General features: G+C 33.4%; 1 protein-coding gene across 1 annotated transcript; it reads right to left on the bottom strand.

Moving 5' to 3' along the window:
- Positions 1–2,774: 2,774 nt before the first annotated feature.
- Positions 2,775–20,297, bottom strand: LOC140448148 (uncharacterized). The gene is made up of 6 exons (XM_072541240.1): positions 20,047–20,297; positions 15,501–15,682; positions 13,078–13,254; positions 11,550–11,734; positions 6,302–7,518; positions 2,775–3,023 (listed from the first exon to the last, which is right to left on the bottom strand). Exons 1-6 carry the CDS (start codon positions 20,123–20,125, stop codon positions 2,866–2,868), a joined length of 1,998 nt encoding a protein of 665 aa, XP_072397341.1. The 5' UTR covers positions 20,126–20,297; the 3' UTR covers positions 2,775–2,865.

Here is a 20,297-nt window from a genome sequence, read left to right as displayed (position 1 = left end):
AAATGAATCGCCGAAATGTTTGTCCGGGTATCACTTTAGAACGAGTGCTCCAAATTAGATAATTATTTTTTTGTTGTGTTTTTTATTATCGGGAGAAGGTGTGTGTAAAAGATAATTTTCAAAAAATTGTACGGAAAGACTTCAAAAACAGTTTTTGTCTCATTTTAAATCGCAATATAACTAATAGATGGTGCGATTCTATGACTAACACATTAACAAAATAAATGTCAGTATTGATAGATTGGGCCATACCACACTAAATATATGTACCGGTTCTCCGGTTCTCGTTTGATCACCGAAGTCAAGCAGTGTCGATTGAGGTGAAAGTTGGATGGGTGACCGTTTGAGAACATCTCATGTTGTTGACATGTGAAACCTTCCTTCTCCGAAAGGGCTGGACCAATTTCTATGAAATTTGTATCTATGAAAGTGTATTCTGTAGGTCTGAGAATAGGTTGTTACACATTTTTATACCCCTAAGGGGTAAAGGTGGTTCACCCCAAAGGTTTTTTTTTTATTTTTTAAACATTTTTTATTGTTATCTTTTTATGATGTGGCATTAAAAAATACATACAGCCCTTAATTTTCACCCCTCTATTACTAACCCGTTCTTTTTTGTCATATTAGTGTCCCAGAGTTAGTTGCGATACTTCTCCGAAATGGCTATATGTACCAATTTTTATAAAATTTTACATGTTCATTCTGTATTATCTATTTAAATTTTTTATATTTATATTTTTATGATGTGGTATTTTTGACGATGTTCTCCACCATTCACGATGATCGAATAAATGAAAAAGGTTCAAAAATAACCAAAGAAGAAGTTATTTATGCAGTAAAAGCTCAGAAGAACGGTAAAGCCACCGGCTCAGACAATATCAATGTCGAATTTTACTTAAATTAATTGCAGACAATGAATGTAAAAGTCTCGACTCAATAACAGCTCTATTCAATAAGATATATGACACAGGTAAAATACCATCAGACTGGCTAAAATCAACATTCGTAACATTACCAGAAAAATCCAATGCCTCACACTGCGATGACTATCGAATATTAAGCATGATGTCTCATGTCGTTAAAACTTTTCTCAGAATCATTCATCCACGAATTTACAAGAAGTGTGAGTTTCAGATGAGTGACACTCAATTTTGATTTCGAAATGGATTGGGAACACGAGAAGCTCTTTTTACCTTAAATGTGTTAACATAACGATGCAGAGACATGAATGTAGATGTATATGAATGTTTTATTGATTTTCAAAAACCGTTAACCATCAAAAGATGATCGAAATTCTGAGAACAACTGGAATTGACGAACAAGACAAGACAATTGACATCAAACGGCAACAATTAAAATAGAGCATACAACATCCGAAGATATACGAATCCGACGAGGAGTACGACAAGGTTGCGTCTTATCACCACTATTATTTAATCTGTATTTGGAATCTATATTTAGAAAAGCATTAGACGAGTTTCAAGATGGAATCAAGATTAACGGAACCAACATAGACAACATCAGGTACGCTGATGATACCGTCCTAATAGCAAGCAATGCACAAGAACGACAAAATATAATAAACGCGGTAGCTCGTCATAGCGAAATGTTCGGTTTACATCTAAATATGTCCAATACTAAAATTCCAGTATTTTCAAAGATACCAACATTTGTACGCCAAGGGACAAATAATAGAACAGGTAACTTCCATAAAATATTTGGGGGCAAATATCAATAGCCAGTGTAACCAAAAAAAAAATCCTGTCAAGAATCGGACAAGCGAGGAAAACACTCATGAACATGAAAACATTTTTTCCAAGATCAGACCTTAGTCTGGAGCACAGAATTCAAAAGATCAGATGTTATGTTTTTTATGTTTTGCTGCATGACTGGGAAAGTTGGACAATGGACTCTGAAACAGAAAAAAGAATAGATGCCTTTGAAATGTATATATACAGACGGATGCTGAGAATTCCATGGATACAAAAAGTTACCAATGGTGAGGTACTTCGGCGCATGAGTAACCAAAAAGAATTACTCAGCATAATCAAAGAGACAAAAATACAATACCTGGGTCATGTGTTGAGAGATGAAAAATATGAATTACTCCTAATCATATTGGAAGGTAAAGTACAGGGTAAAAGATCAGTTGGAAGACGCCAGAACTCGTGGCTGAAATACCTGATTAGATGGTTTGACTACTCTTCCACAGAAATCTTTCGTGCAGGAGTCCAAAGCTACAATTGCCATTTGGATCGCCAACCTTCGAAAGGAGACGGCGCAATAAGAAGAAGAAGAATTTCTAGATTTTGCGTGTCTATTATATTGAAAGCCGAGAACTGCTGACAGCAATTTTCTCGAAAGAAAAGAGCTTGGCGTTCTGAAGTACAGGACAGGAAGTAGGGGACATAAGAAGATTTTCTTTAGTTACTTACTCTCACTAAGCTCTGCGTTCTGCGATATGCCAGGTAAATTGAGTGAATTTTCATATTAATAATTTTTGATATTAGCAGATAATATTAAATTATTTATATTTATAATTTTTACCAAGTAACAAAAACAAAATTTGTTTAATTTATTATTGTTTTGTATTTTGAGAACGTTTCCATAGCGGAAATCGAAACGTCAAATAAACTAAATTTTAAAGTAAAATTGTGGCTTATTCCTAAGAAAAATAGTAAATTGCACTAGTAATAAGTTTATTCTTACCTCTTTTATCACCTTTAGCGCCTTCAGTGTCTGTGAAAGAAAAAGGAGTAAAAGGAGAAACTAAAAATAAATAAAAATTTTAATCGTCATTTAGGTATAAACTATATACATTTAGATTTGAAAAATGAGATTCCGTTAAGATATTCATATTATTTATCATTCTATGCCAATGCCTTCCCTGACAGCTTCTCCCAAATTCTGTATATTCTCGGAAAAGTTCCTAACCAAGTGTGTATGATATGGAACTAACTGGCTATCGCACATAAGTCCTAGCTTTACGTGATCAGAATATTCATTTAAACATAATGAAATGCCTAAAATAAAATTTGTGTTAACGATTAAATATTTTATTTCTTCATATCATAAAATTTGATCAAAATCTGAAATAACTAATACTTTTATCTGGGGAACTTTTATTTTACAACTTGTCTTGAAAATAACGTAAGTTTAAATGACTACTTTACTATGTCGAGTATGTTTGTTCAATACTTAAAGAGCGCGAAATGTGCACAAAAGCGAGATATAGTTCTATAAGCTGAAAAGTGCAAAATATTTCTTATTGTGTGTAGGAGAAAACCAGCCCTTTATAGTAATTTTAATCGAGGAGAGATTTTTTATGACATTTTTATGGCATGTAGTTTTGTAATTTCAAAGCAGTACAATATTTAACGACCGGTTATTTAAAAAAACCTTTTAGTAAAAATAGACCTATAAAAAATACAGGGGTATGGTTCGAATTGTTTTTTATTAAAAACCTAGATTACTGACTCCTACTTTAGGCAGGTGTGGTGAAAGGTCTACTTTAGGCAGGTGTGGTGAACACGGTCGGGAAAGGTTTATGTTGTTTGTTGTGTACCAATAATGGCACGTCGGGTCGACACCACACAGATATTATGTAAATAATCTTTTGTTATAATAGATATAAAAGGGTCTGTGATTTATGACTTTATGACAAAATTTAATGAAATCTCTACCTCCTTTGCGGTAAACAAATATTATAATGAAGGGAATTATAGTACAGAGGCGTACGCTGTATTCTACAAGATTAAAGAAACGAAACAAGAAAACACCAAAAACGATCCGGAAATGCTCACAAGAAGGAATTTTAAGATAACAATACAAAAAATGCATTTATAAACTACTTTGTAACTGGAACAATTTCTGTCTGAGGGAAACTTCAAGGTCACTAAGTATTGGGATTAATGAGCATGAATGATACATTAAAGATATATACTGTGACGATCCCAGATGTACAAACATGCATGTCGATGATTATCAACTTCTGTTGGTCTAAACTGAATGATATGGATATCAAAGACATGTGGCTTTAACAAGATGGAGCTACGTGTTACACATTTGAGGTCATCTTATGTGGAGATGATGTGAACTGGCCATGAGATCGTGTGATTTGATCCCGGTGCGAGTACTTTTTGTGTGGAAATTTTTTTTGTAGAAGTTTCAGGTCTATGCAAATAAGCCACAAACCACACTAGCGACCTTCAAGGCTAACATAACTTATACCATCGGTCAGATTTAGCCTGATTAAAAGCAAGAGTCATGGAAAATTGGACATTTTTGCGTGTGCGCGCTACCCATCGAAGCCGCTGCAGACATTCAACAATGTTATATTCTATACATACTTAATGGCATCGAGTAATCTTTCAAATGAATAAAAAATTCCGATAATATCTCACACTCATATTGTTTTATTTAAATAAAGATAGTAAGCGCTTAATTAAAAACCCGTATTTGTCCAATGGGAGTATCACAATCACATTTTAAAACTTCTGTAGCCATGCGATCGCTTCAGTGAAAAAAAAAATATCAGTGAAACCAAGAAAATTCGCTGTCAATACGGTTCCTAAAAATATAAATATTCATGGAGTTGTGGTAATGAAGCATAAAATTTTCTATTATCACGAGGTATTATCGTTAGTTTTATTTTTCATAATTATATACATAATTACTATTTACTCATTAAATAATAATTGTTATGATAATTATTATTCAATAATTTTATTGTTTTTTTATTTACAAAAACTTGCTTTAACCTAATAAGGCTTTTAGCGGAGCAGTAACAATTAATTAATCTTTGTTTAGTAAATTAAAATCGATAGTATTATTTGAATGACGAAAGTGCCACTGAACCTTCAAAAAATCATATGAACCAGCTGAATTTTGCTGAGAATGTCAATTTTGGAACCTTAAAAAATATGCAAAACAGTTTATCATTCCTACCCCTCGGCTTGTCCCTAAAACCTCCTCTCGTAGGAGGGGTGCAGAAAAAATCGATTTATCAAGAATCTGTATGTAGTAGAAAAAAATGCTTCATACAAGATTTGTAGCAAAGATAATTTTGAACAAAAATCAGCACCTTTTCTGTAGAAAGAAATGATTTCTCAGAAACATTACTTGAAGTGACCGGCGATTTTAAATGTCAGCTACGGGGTAAAATCAATTTTTTACTCTAGAATTTCCATTATTAGAGCCGAATTTTCAAAACCTATAGCATGAAATTTCGGTTTTAAATTTTAGCAACAAATGTAAAAGGTTTGCTTAGTAAAAAATTTTTGTAACGCCATCCGTTTTCAAGATACAGTGCGTTGAAGAAAAAAAAATTTACGCATTTTTTACGATTTTGCCGAAACTACTGGCAACATTGTAATGAAATTTTATATCAATATGTTTGGGAAGCTGACATCATAGCTGATCCCCTACCGTTTAGAAGGTTAATGGAATCTTTAGAAAAAAGAATAGACTTGAGTATTCGCGAAAATGGAGGGCATTTTGAACACTTACTGTAATTGAATTTTATTTTATGTTCTTAGTCATTAATTTAATTTTCTTCTTGTGAGTTTTGTTTAATTACTAAGAGTACCTTTTTCGTGTAAAATTGAATGATGTTTAAGTTTACTTGAAATTTTAATTAATAATTATACTCTTAAAAAAGTTATATTGACTAATACTTAGTACGATCAGATATAAAACAAATTCATGGGATGTATCAGCTTCCAAAACATATGCGTATAAAATTTCATTACAATGTTGCCAGTAGTTTCGGCAAAATCGTAAAAAATGCGTAAATTTTTTTTTCTTCAACGCCCTGTATCTTGAAAATGGATGGCGTTACAAAAATTATTTACGAAGCAAACCCCAATTATTTTTCAGTTTTTTACCTACCCTAGAGACGGGGTTACCTTTTTTTGAAACACCCTGTATATGTCATTATTCAAAAAACAAAGTTATTAAAATTTATAAATTACTGCAAAATTAGGGTTTTTTGCAATTATCTCGGTCAATTAGTCATGTATTTTAACTTAAAATCTCGAAAATTAAAGAACTTTTTAAGATCTATAACTTTTATTTGAACCATTTTGCTCTAAAATATATAAAAAACGTTTTATAGACAAAAAATTTTTTCGCTTTTTTTGATTGGTAAAAAAACAAAGCAAAATCAGCTGTACGTATCAAGGATTTGTTATCAGCTATCTCTCATATACCTTTTTTCCCTCTACTGGCCTATAAATCGATGTGCAATCAAAAATATACCTTTTCCCGAATAAAATAAACATGATTTTAATTATATACTCACATGTGTTTGCTTGAGGAGGTCTGAGATAAATAACACTGCTAACTTCTTGTCCCCAAATAGTCCTCTGTGTTACATTAGGATATCTACTGGTGATCTCAGCAACACTTACTGCATACTTTCTCGACAAGTATTTTAAATAGATACTTAAAAGAGTTGCTGGCAAAAATTTACTTAAAAATCTAAATTTCGTTTGCAACATCGTTAACAAGTGAGACAGTCCTTGGTTTTCTAGCGACGCATTAAATTTGTTTCTTATTTCTAACAGATTTTCTATTTCTGTGGTACCCTTCTTTGGATCAGGAATCGTTAAACTAAGACATAGTATTCCACTAACAGCGTCTTCCGGCTTAATATTAGGCCCAGTAGCAAATATGTAGTTCGAAGAAATGTTTCTAATCGTGATCGGTAATTTGGTTGGAATATAATGGTTGGTTTGAACAAAATATTTAGAAAGGCACATCGACACTGCCGATAACATTATTTCAGTTTCTGAAACTCCTGCTTGTTTTGCAACCGCTTTGATAGTTTCAGTTTTAATGGGTTCGGACCAAGCGACGGATTTCCTACCACATAGAGTAAAAGTTTCAAATGATTCATCTTGTAAGAGAATATCTTGGATTATGGTTTTCGGTGCTTTAAACAAAATTTTAGCTATATATGCAAACTCTTTTAAAGAATTATAAAATAAGGGAATAAATGTATATAATATCCCTACAGTGGTACGGGGATAAGGGCAGTAATTCAGAGCTAAACAAGTACAAAAAGCACGACATTCTGCAAAGAGAACTATGGGTAGTCGAATAGGGAGTTTCAATAAAAGATAAAACAGAAATTGTATTAGATTCGTTAATAAGTTTCTTGGATCTAAAGATTTAACCACAGATAGACATAACGTTTTTGGGCCAATTTGTCTTTTATCTGTTTCTTTAAGCACTGACTGGACTAGATATTTGAATCTCGAAAAAGCATCAGGTTTGATTACCCTAAAGCCTTTTCTACAATCTCTGATAACAGAGACAAAACTTAGCAGGCAGTATGATACGAATTGAAAAAAAGTTGGAGTACTTTTTAGTAACTCTGGTCGTTCTAATGGATCATAATTTGCTACAAACTCATTCCAACGATTGGATAATTCTTCTGTCAATCTATCTTTTAGTACCAGTATAACTTCAGGCTTTTTAAAAACTTCCACCAAAGGGCTTCTGGATACATATGATCTAAATAAATTAAATGATCGATAAAATTGAGATAAACAATAATTTTTTATTATACAATGCGTTTTAATATAAGTGAAATAATCTATTTTGTGCAACATTTTAAAATTTAAATCGCTCACAATAAGTCCACTTCCATTCTCGACTGCTAAGCTGGTAGACTACAACCAAGACGTTTCAAGAAACTTTCACCTCGATTCCAGGCCAGACTAGAACGAAATATTCCACAGAAGTGTACCGACAGAGGAAGTCGTCAACATATATATCAACAATGTTGTCATTCCACATATTCAGAACCAGCCTGGAAGAGTACTTTACCCAGCCCCTGCTCTTTGACCGTCTCAGCTACAAGTTGTATGGATTACGCTAAAAGATCCAAGACAATTTTTCAGAGTTTATTAACGCCAAATGTCAAAAATGTTCTACCAGACCTTCCTGGGAGACACGACATGACAACATCAAAGCGAAGACCACTCGCCCATCTCCCTCCCTAGTAAATACCAGACTTGCCCTTGTTCAGCGATCCAGGGCTCACCCGTACCAGAGAAATTCCAGAAATTCTGGCACCATTAGGTTCAAAGAACTCAAGCAACCCACCACCCGAGACACCATATTCGAAATCAGGCTAACGGTTAACCTTCCCGTCAATAGAAGCAGTAAATGTTCCCCAGTCAACAAAAAGATCATCTTCCATGACCGACTATCGAAAAAGTAACAGCATCAATCTCCTCCCTTCTTTTTATACATGATGCCATCAAAGAATTGGACACCGCAAAGATCTTCTGTATATTGAACGTTAAGAGTGGATTCCACTCAACCAAAGTGCAATACCAGTCACTACCTTCAGAGATGGTTCTGCCTACAAGGTCCTGGTATTCCTGTTCGGTTTCAAGAATGGTTCAAGAAGAGTTCCAAAAATTGGTTAAAACCATCTTCTCTGGGTTCACAAATAAATTTGTGATGATTTACTTGCACGATATCATCATTTATTCCAACAGCTGGGACTAAATACGTACTCGAACCACCCAATCTATAGACAGATGCATCAAACTTTAGCATGCACACACACAATACAAAATAAAAGGGGTAACACAAAACATAGAGGTAACAAAAACCCACATATCCTCCTTGCTACGGATTCTCTGTCCAGCTAAAATGCTGACAGAGATGCTAACTCTGAAGAAAATTATGCAGTAGGTACACACGGAATAAAGAGGCAAAACTACAAGATATTTATAAATTAATCATTCAAGGGCAAATTAACGTTGAAATAGAGCCTAACAGAAGGAAAGCATCGTGGGTAAATAGCCCCAAACAAATAATATTAATATTTAATTATTCGTCGTGCCAAGTAATTTTATTTCAGCAATTCACGCTTTTACATAATAAATAGTAAAAATGTATAATATACAAAGTGGCATAAAAGTCTAGAAACGGCCAATTATCTCGTAAATTGCTAGTCATAATAATTGTACAAAATTTGAGGTACACCTATTTTGGGATACAGACATTCCATATTTGGTATGTGCAATGTTTGCCAGATTTGCCGGAAGGTCTTAAATACATAAAACAGTCTGGCAACGCCTAATTGTCTCAATAATTTTTTTAATACTAACTATTTTCAACTACATTAAAACGAAACAATTGATAGATTACAACATTTTTTAACATAATGGTAACTTTATCAAGTGTTCAAAATGTACTCCATTTGTAAGTTGACAGTACCCTAATCGATGGTAGAATGTGTCTACCACATTTCTCCATGATTGTCTAGAAATTATTCGAGATTCATCGATAATTCGTTGCCTTAGCTCTGCAAGACTTGCTGCTTTAGTTTTGTAAACTGAATTTTTCAAGTATCCCCGATAAAAATAATCTTTAGGATTGAAATCAGGTAAACGTGGAGGTTATTCAACTCTACCTCGTCTATAAATCCATTGTCCGGGAAATATTTCATCTAAATAACGCCGAACATTTACACCAAAATGGGCTGGAGCTCCATCTTGCTGAAACCATATCTGATTAAAATTGGCCCCAAACAAGTTTCTCAGTGTAGGTACAATTTCATTTCTAATTAACATTTCGTAACTATTTGACGTTAAATTTCCTTTGATAAAAAATGGCCAATTAACTGAGTACCTACTATACCTGACCATATATTTAATTTTTGTGGTCTTTGAGTATGGTTTTCACGAATCCATTGTGGATTTACGTCACTCCAGTACATTAAATTGTGTCGATTTACACTTCCACACAGTGCAAAGGTTGTTTCATCGGAAAAACATATTCTCTTAACGAAATTTTCATCATTTTCAATTTTATCCATCATTACCTCAGTAAACTCTAATCTACGATCGAAGTCATCTTAACTTAATTCTTGCAATAAGTTAACTTTGTTAACATTATATTATAGCAATGTATATATAGCAATAAGTTAACATTATATCTAAAGTTTTGTTGTCATTCATAACTCTTTTCGGTCTACCTGATCGGTATCTATCTTTTACTTCTCCAGATTCCTCAAATCGCTTATGAATAGGAGAACGGTTTGGGAAAGTATCATTGAACAAGTTGGCTACTTCACAATAAGATCTTTTTCTGTCACCGTACCCTCTCATCATTAGAATAGTAATTCGTTCTTTTTAGAGCCATTTTAGAGAAGCAGTTTATCTGGCAGAACTTTTCGAAACACAACTACTGTCAGTTTTAGCTAATAATGTAAATGGTGAACAAATGTCAAAATCACAGCATTCTACATTTAAATATTTAAATTTATTAAAATCTAGATATTTTGCACAGTTTTATGTATTTAAGACTTTCCAGACTACATGAAATTATAAGTGTTACGTATGGTTGAATTCGTATTGAGTAGGAGATTCCAATAATGACTGAATATACAGGGGAATAAATTTGAAAAACCAAAATTACTAATAATATAAGAGAAACGGCAAATCTGGCAACATTGCAAATATCAAATATGGAATCTACCTCAAATTTTGTACAAATCCTCCTCCTCAGTCATAATCCCTTTTGGGATGTGGTGACACCATCACAGGCCTTTACAGTTTTTTCACGATTTCCCTCCATCTTTCCCTGTCCTGGGCTAGTTGTTCGGCTTCATGTAACCCTTGGTTAATCAATGTTTTTGTTTGATCTACCCAACGGCTTGGAGATCTTCCGGTAGGTCTCTTTTCTTCAACTTTACCCTCGACTATCAGTTTTTCCATCGTACCTGTTCTTCTAGCAATGTGTCCAAAATACTGCAAATATCTCTGTTGTAATTGTTTAAGCAATCTATCCTTTACTTTAAGTTGTTCTAATATCGATACGTTAGTGCGATGATCAATCCAGAATATTCTTAACATGCGGCGGTATACCCACATTTCAAAAGCGTCTAGTTTATTTTTATCCGCTTTCTTGAAGGTCCACGTTTCGGATGCATATGTGGCTATCGGAAAAATGAGTGCCCTTGCCAGCCTTAGTTTTGTGTGTATTGTTATGGTATAATTTTTCCAAATTGTTACCAGTTTCATCATAGCTGTTCTATCAATAGTCAACCTTCTACGTATCTCTTTGTCACACCCTCCGTCATTTGTTATTAGGGACTCCAGGTATATGAAACTATTTACTACTTCAAAGCCCCCAATTTCTTTAATGTGTTGAAGATTATTCCGAGCTCTGTCTACTATCATGATCTTTGTCTTACTCCTATTTAGCTTTAGTCCATATGTTTTGCTTTTCTCCTCCAGACATCTCATTATGCCTTCCATTCCTTCTTGATTTGCCGCGATTATTAAAGTGCCATCAGCGTATCTCAAGTTATTGATTTTTTGACCTCCTACTTTGTACAAATATGACTAGCAATTTAGGAGATAATTGGCCATTTCCAGGCTTTTGGGCCACTCTGTATATATATAGCTAACATGTTAATACAAGTAGTATTCCCGTCTGCAACGTTGCCATTTACTTGGATTAATCCTAAATCCCATAACGTACTGTATAATAAAAATCGATAAAATAAATATTACACTTACCCAACTGGTGGTCGAGTTGGAGGTATTAAAGGTAGCAAGTCTCCAATGTTAAGGCCTTCAGAAAGAAGTATGTGGTGAAGTCTGAATAGAATATAATGTTGATCTTCTGAAGAAGGTATTATTGTTATCTGCCAGGGGGGAATATTTCCAGGGAGATATTTCGAAACAATCTCGTTCACATAATCCTGAAAAGGGATACCGATTAATTAGTGGGATAATACACAAAAATATTAGTACTGCGTTGAGGAAAAACTTTAAAGTTGTTGAGGAAAAGATTTAAAAGAATACGTTCGTTTAATTTACAATTTGAATCATAATTGAATAATGTAGTCAACTAAGAAGTATGTTAGATAAACATTAAAACCACAGTTTGTATGACAGGACAGTGAAGGAGTTTCCTGTCTCAAATGTTGCAGTGATTTCAATAAACTAATAATGTAGGTATTTATTTAGTCTGTTAAAGTAAAAAAGTAAAGTTCGTGTAACCTTCTGGCTAGGGTTTTCAGGTCACGTAAGAGCCTCTAACATGACTTAATGAGCACTTACGTAAACGGGGTTACTCTGCACTCAGCTGAGTAATTTTACCCCAGAGGTATAAAACCATATTATTGTCAATGTAACAACCAATGTCGTTTATAGTTCGGATATTAAGTATATGCCCATCTTTTCTGGAACCCCTCTATTTTTTTCATTTGTCTCATTTTTCACTCTGTTATCTTATTCATCTTCTTCAGATTGTCTTGCAACGCGTATTCGACTCAAAGTCTTATCAATTTTTTTACTTCACTTCTTGTGTTTCATCTGTGGTTTTGGTTGTTTCTAATCTCTTTATTTTTGAAATACTCGTAATTGCTCGCTCCATGGATCTGTGATGTTTCAAGTCTCCGTGCCAAGTATTTAGTTATTGGCGAGGCATTCAAACCATTTGTACCAACAGGCAAAATACATCTTTTTGTTATGTACCTACACTTCAACTCTCGAGTTTGCAGAACACTCGACATTCTTTAATATGTGTTTCAATTTCCAAAAACTGTAGGTGATACTTGATACTTCTAGTAATCTCCGCTTTTTAGTTTTCTTTTCCTTACTTAATTCAGTTCTGATAGCTATAAAACTAAACACACCTTTTATTCACATTGCAATATCCAGTTTTGCATTCCTATAAAATTCTGAATATGGTTTTTACCGACTTTTCATTCTTTGGACCCTAATTATGAGAAATTTTAAACGTACGTATATTACGTATATAATACAAACCATTCCCATGTACATCCACGACTAATAAAATGAAATACACAGAGTTGCTAGTGTTTTATATGTTGTATGTCTTTATGTCATATCACTTGTCATTGTTGTATGTCTTACTCATGTCATATCACTTGTCATGAGAGATCCATGATCCATATTAAAAAGATACCTCATGTTCAAGTCTATAATAAATAATTGTCTTTTAGTGTAAATCTCTGTTTTACTCACATTTTACAGGCCTAAATACACAACAGCTACTAATAATTTTAAGCTTACTTACTTGTATGTTATATTCTGTCACAGCTCTTCCTTTGTAAGTAAAAGGAACGACTGTTAAATGCTGATCCAAATTGAACTTCGAGTTTTGCCAAGCATAAGATCCACATTTGGTAACCAAACAATGACGAAGTCTTAAAAATGTTAAATTTCCAGTTTTATCTCTTCTACGAACTACTTCCTACAAATTTTTATAAAGCAAATACAATAAATCACTAGTGACTATAACTAATTCGCTTCTTTAGTAATAATTATATAATTGTATAATTAAGTATTACTGAAGGTGTAGGTGACAATTAGAACATTGAGACAATGACTTTCCTAAATAGACCAATCATGTTAGTCAAAAATAAACCTTTTATTAGTTATAAATAACAATTTACCTAATAATGTGTATAAACAAAATTGATTTAATATTAAAAACGACTTAGAATCGACTTGAGAAAAAAATTGTAGGTATATCTCGTAGTTATTAGCTGCTTCGTTTTTTATAATTTTCAACCGATCTGGCCCATCTTTTGCACAAAATTCAAACATGATAAGACCCTCAAGTCAAATGTATGTTAAAGTCAAATCTCTAAATAAACAAGTCTGTAAGTTATAAGTGAAATAATGAGTTTTACGTTTTGATTGTTTATTTAAAAATTTTTCAAATAAAAAATTGATAAAGCCCTATATTCTGTGCCCTAGACACAGAATAAATAAAAATCAGAACGCCCACTCTCACATGCCGCCTTTGAAGTTTGTCAGCACGCGATCGCCATATTTTAAACGGAAACATAGACTCGAATTGAGAAATTTGTAACAAGCACGACAGAACTGTAATTTAAATTTTTAGAGATTAATAATTTAGTACATTTGAAATAATTTAATTTATTCTTCAACTAAAAGTACGAATAAAATAGTGCATATTATATCTATAGTTGCCGTAAATAAATTAAACCGGGTTAATTTTTCTATGCACACCAGATAAAATGTCACTGAACAGCACTGGTTCCGTTTAAAACATGGCTGATTCCGTCCCAAGCAGAGTGGGCATTCTGATTGTTTATTATTCTGTGCCCTAGATGAGAGTTTTTTGTAATATCAACTTTATGTTTCAACTGTTAAACTCAGCTATCTATACAGTTGTGTCTAGTAAAAAACTAACTTAATTGGCCTAATTTTTCAAATCAATATAAAAAGCATGTTAATTTTCATAAATTCAATAGTGCTACTGTATGTTATGCAACCAGTTATGCAGCCAAGGCGAAGAATAGTGACTCTGAGGAATAAACTTTTTCTTATATTTCTGACCCACACTTAATTTTTTTAAGGGGTATGAGCTTACAGCGCAAAAACCTATATATTTCCTGCGTTGAATTAGATGTAGGTTGTTAGTTAAAAAAGTCCAAAAATTCGCGTTTTTGCGATTTTGTATTTATTGGTAAAAAATAAAGTAGATATTTAAAACAAAATTTAAGGTAATATTTTGAATGAATAATATTTTGAATGTTGATATGCCTCTTTGTTGCTTACAAAACTGTAAAATAATTCAGAATTCTTAATTTTTAAGACCTAAGTTTTAATAACTATTGTAAAAAATCACTCTACAACCATGCTACTGTATGAAAAGTTGGGTCATGTAGTGGGTCCAAGGTGGTAAAAAATTCAGAGTGTTTTAACAAATAGTTTAAATGTTATTTAAATTGATTATTCCAGATAGTTTTTCTTGTATTTATTACATTTAGAAGTACTGCTTTCAATTACTCGAGAGGAAAAAGTCCAAAATAATTCATGTCATTCTTTGAAGGAACACATGAGAACTTTCAGCTTAGTTGTTTCAAATGTAATGAAATTGAAAACAATAAGTGAATCGACATAAGGAATGAAAAGAAATCATTGACGACAAACGAAACTAACTATCCCAAAGTTTAGAAGACAAAAAGAAACTCAGAATACTAGATATCAATGAACAGGTAAATGCATGGAAAAACTACATTTGTCGTATCTTAAGAAATACTTTGTGTAAACTTAGCTTTAAGAAATATGACAGAAGTAGAAGGAATGGTTCCCGCCAAGCGATAGAATTAGTGGTTAGCTTGGCTCCTTATGTAGAAGCTTAGGTCGTAGTCAGTTTTTTATTTTACAATTTAATAATAAAGTGTGGCCTCCTCGGTCACAACAACATTTATGAATTATTTGAAGATGAAAGCATAGAACACTATTCAACGATTGCCATAACAAGTCTATCAATAACAAAAGTCGAAGTTACACGGGTAATACAAATGGCAAAATATGGAAAAGAACTCGGTTTCGATGAGGTGAGCGGTAAAAATGATGTTTGCGATTCAAAAAGCGAGCTATAAGTCTCTCACATGTTCTACTCAGAGTCATTGTCCATTGTCTTGTATTACTAAATGTTTGTTCTATAAATTTACTAATTACCTGTAGATGTCTTCGGACTGCTTCCGGTTGGGCTTGGCCCTTTACACTTAGAAGAACGCACACGATTCCCTGGTTTCGGTGCGTGTCTAAAAGTGATCTCACAGTATCATATTTGATAAATTCTACATTGGGGTGCAGCATGGAAAGCACATTCATCCATAGTGCTTTATAGACTTTTAAAACTAAAAAGGAATAACAAATGGATTTTTTAACTATATCTAACTTAAATTAAAACATAACCTAAAATTCACAAATTGTGTGTTCCGGTTTTCTAGCGTTTTTAGCGTCACGCATCTACGTCACTTGAGAACTAGAAATTGTCAGCCTTCCGTTTGAATATCTTCTCCTCATGGTACCATCTTTATTGAAGATTGACAACTATATCAGCGAATATTATGCAGCTGCAAACACTGAATGTGAGTCCAAATCAGTCCAATCTCTTATAGTTTTCAACTACAAATATTTTCGTTTCATAGAAACAGAATTATGCCTCAGAACACGAATGATGTTGACTCTCCGATGATTCCATGAATGCGAGACATGATACCGCCCATTTCTTCAGACAATGAAAGTGATAGTTCGGACAGGGAGGTGAGTCTAAAGAAAGAACAAAATTTGCTAGTAGATGAAAACATTGCAGGTCAAAAAAGAGAAAACCCAATCACAGAAGAGAAATGAGTAAGGTGGAACCAAAAGAGACATCGAAAGAAAAAAGAAGATTCAAGGTTTACCTGATAAAAGCAGAACAGGAAAAATGCAGGCACCAAAGCTACCTAAACCTGTTGATTGCTCTCGTTGCAGGTATAAATGCAGTAACAATTTTTCCCTGGAGGATCGTACTGAATATTTCGTACTTACTGGCATTTAGAATTTAACAGGCAAAGAGATTTTACATTAATGAACGTTTTGTCTAAAGAAGTGAAAATACGTAGACCTAGAACGGGCAAGGGCAACAAACAAAGAAATAATGCAAAAAACTACTTTTTAGGTTACAATAATAAGATCGAAGTATGTAACACTCTGTATTTCAAATTTACCAATCATCAATGCATTTCAACATAAAAGTCAGAGTGGGGAATATGGAGGTGAAGACGATCGAGGTAAATATATTCTGTGCAACAAAACATCTGAAAAAAATAGATTAAGAGTGAAAAATCATATTGAGAGTTTTCCAGTGATGGAAATTCACTATACAAGGAAGTCAACAAAAAGACTCTACCTGGATAAAAATCTGAATATAAAAAGATGCATGATCTCTTTTTAGAAGATTGCCAAAGAAATATGCCAAAATTAAGCCTCATTACTTACAGAAGAATCTTCTGTAAGGAATATAATTTTTCATTTTTCATACCAAAGAAAGATCAATGTATGACTTGCAGCGAATATGAAAAGTCCCCTCCAGAGGAGAGGACAAAGCTGGAACAAGAGGACCAGTTGCATTTAGAAAGAAAAGATGCAGCAATGAAAGAAAAAGAAGCCGCAACTGATGACAATGGTTTAATATCCATTTCCGGTGACATGCAAAAGTTTGTTACAAATTTCAACATCTGAAATTAGTTTACTTTATTATTTACGGAAACTAAACTTACACAACTATTTATGAAGCTGCTCCACCCAATGACGCATTTTGTTATTTTGGACAGAAGTAAATCGAAAAAGGGGTAGCTGTGAAATTGGCACCTGTTTGTCAAGTTATATACAATCATTAACAGACAATCGAAAAAATGTGACTTCTTCTCTGATGTAACTAGCTTCTCTGATATGTGTGGTGGCCAAAATCGAAACATTCAAATAGCCGCTGTATTGCTGCATACTGTTCTCAGCCATAAAACCCTTGCTGTCATTGAACAGAAGTTTATGGAGAGTGGGCATTCCTACATTGTTATAATCTTTAGAATGTCAAGAAAAAACAGAAAAGGTGATAAATCTGCTTATACAACAAGAGAAATTGAACAAAAGGATTTTTTGGATGTGAAGAAACTGGGTCAGATGATAATAATAATAAATAAAAACAGACTTTTTGGAAAGGAAAGGAAATTTTGTTAATTGGTTAAATGTGAAATGTTTTAGGTATCAAAAACAGTTGCCCAACGTTATTAAATATAAATATAATGTTTATACATGTTAATTTTAAACGAACCCTTTGCAAGAGAAACGTTAAAGAGGATATTTCAAAAATTCTAACCATTCCTAGATAATTCTAGAACTTTTGAGATAAAGAATGGACTCAGACAAGGAGATATCCTGGCTTGCTTCTTATTTAATATTGCCTTAGAAAAGACAGTCCGAGACAGACGAATAAGAGACGGTGGTACTGTTTATAATAGATCAATACAAATCTTAGCATATGCTGATGACATTGACATAATATGACGTAGCAAGCGAGATGTTGAGCAATATTTCCTAGTAAAACCAAGTATATGATGCTTACTAAGGATCCTGTACCAAATGAGAATCGGTAAACAGTCTTTGGAAATCATAACTTTGAACGTGGTAAAACACCTTCACATATCTTGGCTTTATTCCCTGTTCAGCCATAAGTTTCATGACTGCACAAAACTTGTCAGTCCCTGCAGCTTTACCATCTATGATTTTTCTAATAGTTGACGTGACTTCTTCTATGGTAATCGGGGGTCCTGTTTGTAATTCTGTCTTTAATGGTATGCAAAAGTTACTTTCACTTAACTATTTCTTCGAAGTGTCTAGTCTCTCTTCCAGACTTAATAGTTTGCCTTGGTTGTCTGCTAAATACTCAACTCTTCTAGGCTTGTATAAGCGCGCAGCTTCTTTAACTTTTTTGTGCATATTGAATGAGTCGTATTTCTGTTGCAATGGCTGTATTTCTGCACATTGTTCTCTTAGCATTGTATCTCTATTTATTCTGATTGCGTTTTAGATCCCTTTGTCTATCCTTTTGTCTAATGTCGTGCCCTGATCTTTGAACTTTCGTCTCTGCTCCATCATATCTAAAATCTCATTTGCCATCCACGATTTTTTCTTCATTTTTGGTGGTTTGAGGAATTTTTCTTGTACGTCTTATGAAACTATATGCAACTTCTCAAGCTTCTGGTTGAATAAAGAATGTGTATAATATTCTGTTTGAGAGTTTGAAATGTTAGTAATGACAAACTCCTCTTCTGCTACAAATTTACCCAATCGGTCTCCTAGCTCATTTTTTCTCCAAGCCCAAATTATCCTATGAACTCTTCCGATTGTCCCCTACTAATCTTGACATTTAGATCACCAATAATCAAAGTTAAATCCTTTTTGGTAACTCTTGTTAAGGTGTTGGATATTTCATTATAGAACGTTTCACTTATGTCGTCTGGTTTGTGAACTGTAGGGACATATACCTCGATAATGTTAGTTGTATTTGAGTAGGTATTAAGTTGAAGAAGGAGAATTCTGTCCGATATGAGTAAAAAGTGTTTAACGTATCTGGCATTTTCTTGATTTAAGATTATACCTATTAAGATATGCAGATGACACTGTCCTACTGGCTGATACAGACACAAACTTACAGAGGGTTATAGACCACCTTAAGGATGCTTGTCGAGAGTTTGGAATGAAGATCAACGAAAAAAAAACAAAAGTAATGGTGATCCAAAGAAAACAGAATATCCCCTTACCTATAAAAATAAATGGGAATATTTTAGAACAGGTAAACCAATACAAATACCTTGGCTGTTGGATTAATTGCAAGCTGGACCCAGAACAAGAAATTAAAGCGAGAATTGCTCAAGCTAGGGATAGTTTCTTTAAGATGCGCGTTCTATTCTGCGATACACATATAAATAGTAAATTGAGATTAAAACTTGTAAAATGTTTTATCTGGTCTGTTCTTCTCTACGGAGTCGAAACATGGACTTTAAAAATAAAGAGCCTGAATAGAATCGAGGCATTTGAAATGTGGGTGTACCGTAGAATTTTAAAAATTCCTTGGACAGCACGAAAAACAAATGAAGAAGTACTAGCGAGACTCAATTTAGAAAAAGAACTATTGAGAACAGTCAAAAGAAGAAAAACCAGTTATTTAGGGCATTTGTTGCGCAACGAGAAATACTACATCCCTCAGTTGATAATAAAAGGCAAAATAGAAGGAAAGCGAGGAATTGGAAGAAAAAAATTGTCCTGGTTACGTAATATCAGAAACTGGACAGGACTTGGATTTGAGGAACTCTTAAGAACAGCTGAAGATAGACAAACGTTTGCCACCATAACCGCTAACCTCCATTGATGGAGACGGCACTTGAAGAAGAAGAATGATGGCTAGGAATAAGTAATCGAAGAAGACATCGTAGGACATTTAAAACGATGTCCTAAAAATGACTGTTACCCTAAATTGTATAAAAGAAATCTAAAAAGAGAATATGCTCTTAGTTTTGACCTTAAACTGTTTAACAACCATGATCTGAATGTTCGTCGGATGTATCCATTGTAATCGCTTTGTTGCTTTGTTTGGAAAACATTCACGCATAAAATATAAACAATTATTTAAGTAAACGATATCATACGTAATTATCGTAAACATTCTAAATCAACTTACCAAAAAACGTCAAAATCACTAAAGGCGAAATCAATATAACACCACCAAACAAAGATAAGTTCATCAAAAAGTTTAACATTTCGATTATTGCAATTTGTATGACAGGTACATGCACTGAACCATTATACTTCAAAATGAACTTTTTCGAATTATAAACGTAAATGACCAAATGAAATCACTATAAATAAATATTACCATTTATTCTTATCACGAAATGTGACCTTTTGATCCCCAAGGATGAGTGCTATTTA

Source organism: Diabrotica undecimpunctata, chromosome 8 (genome assembly GCF_040954645.1).
Source record: "Diabrotica undecimpunctata isolate CICGRU chromosome 8, icDiaUnde3, whole genome shotgun sequence".
Classification (NCBI taxonomy): Eukaryota; Metazoa; Arthropoda; class Insecta; order Coleoptera; family Chrysomelidae; genus Diabrotica; species Diabrotica undecimpunctata.
Note: the sequence above shows the minus strand (reverse complement) of the source record. Positions and strands in the feature narration are given on the sequence as shown.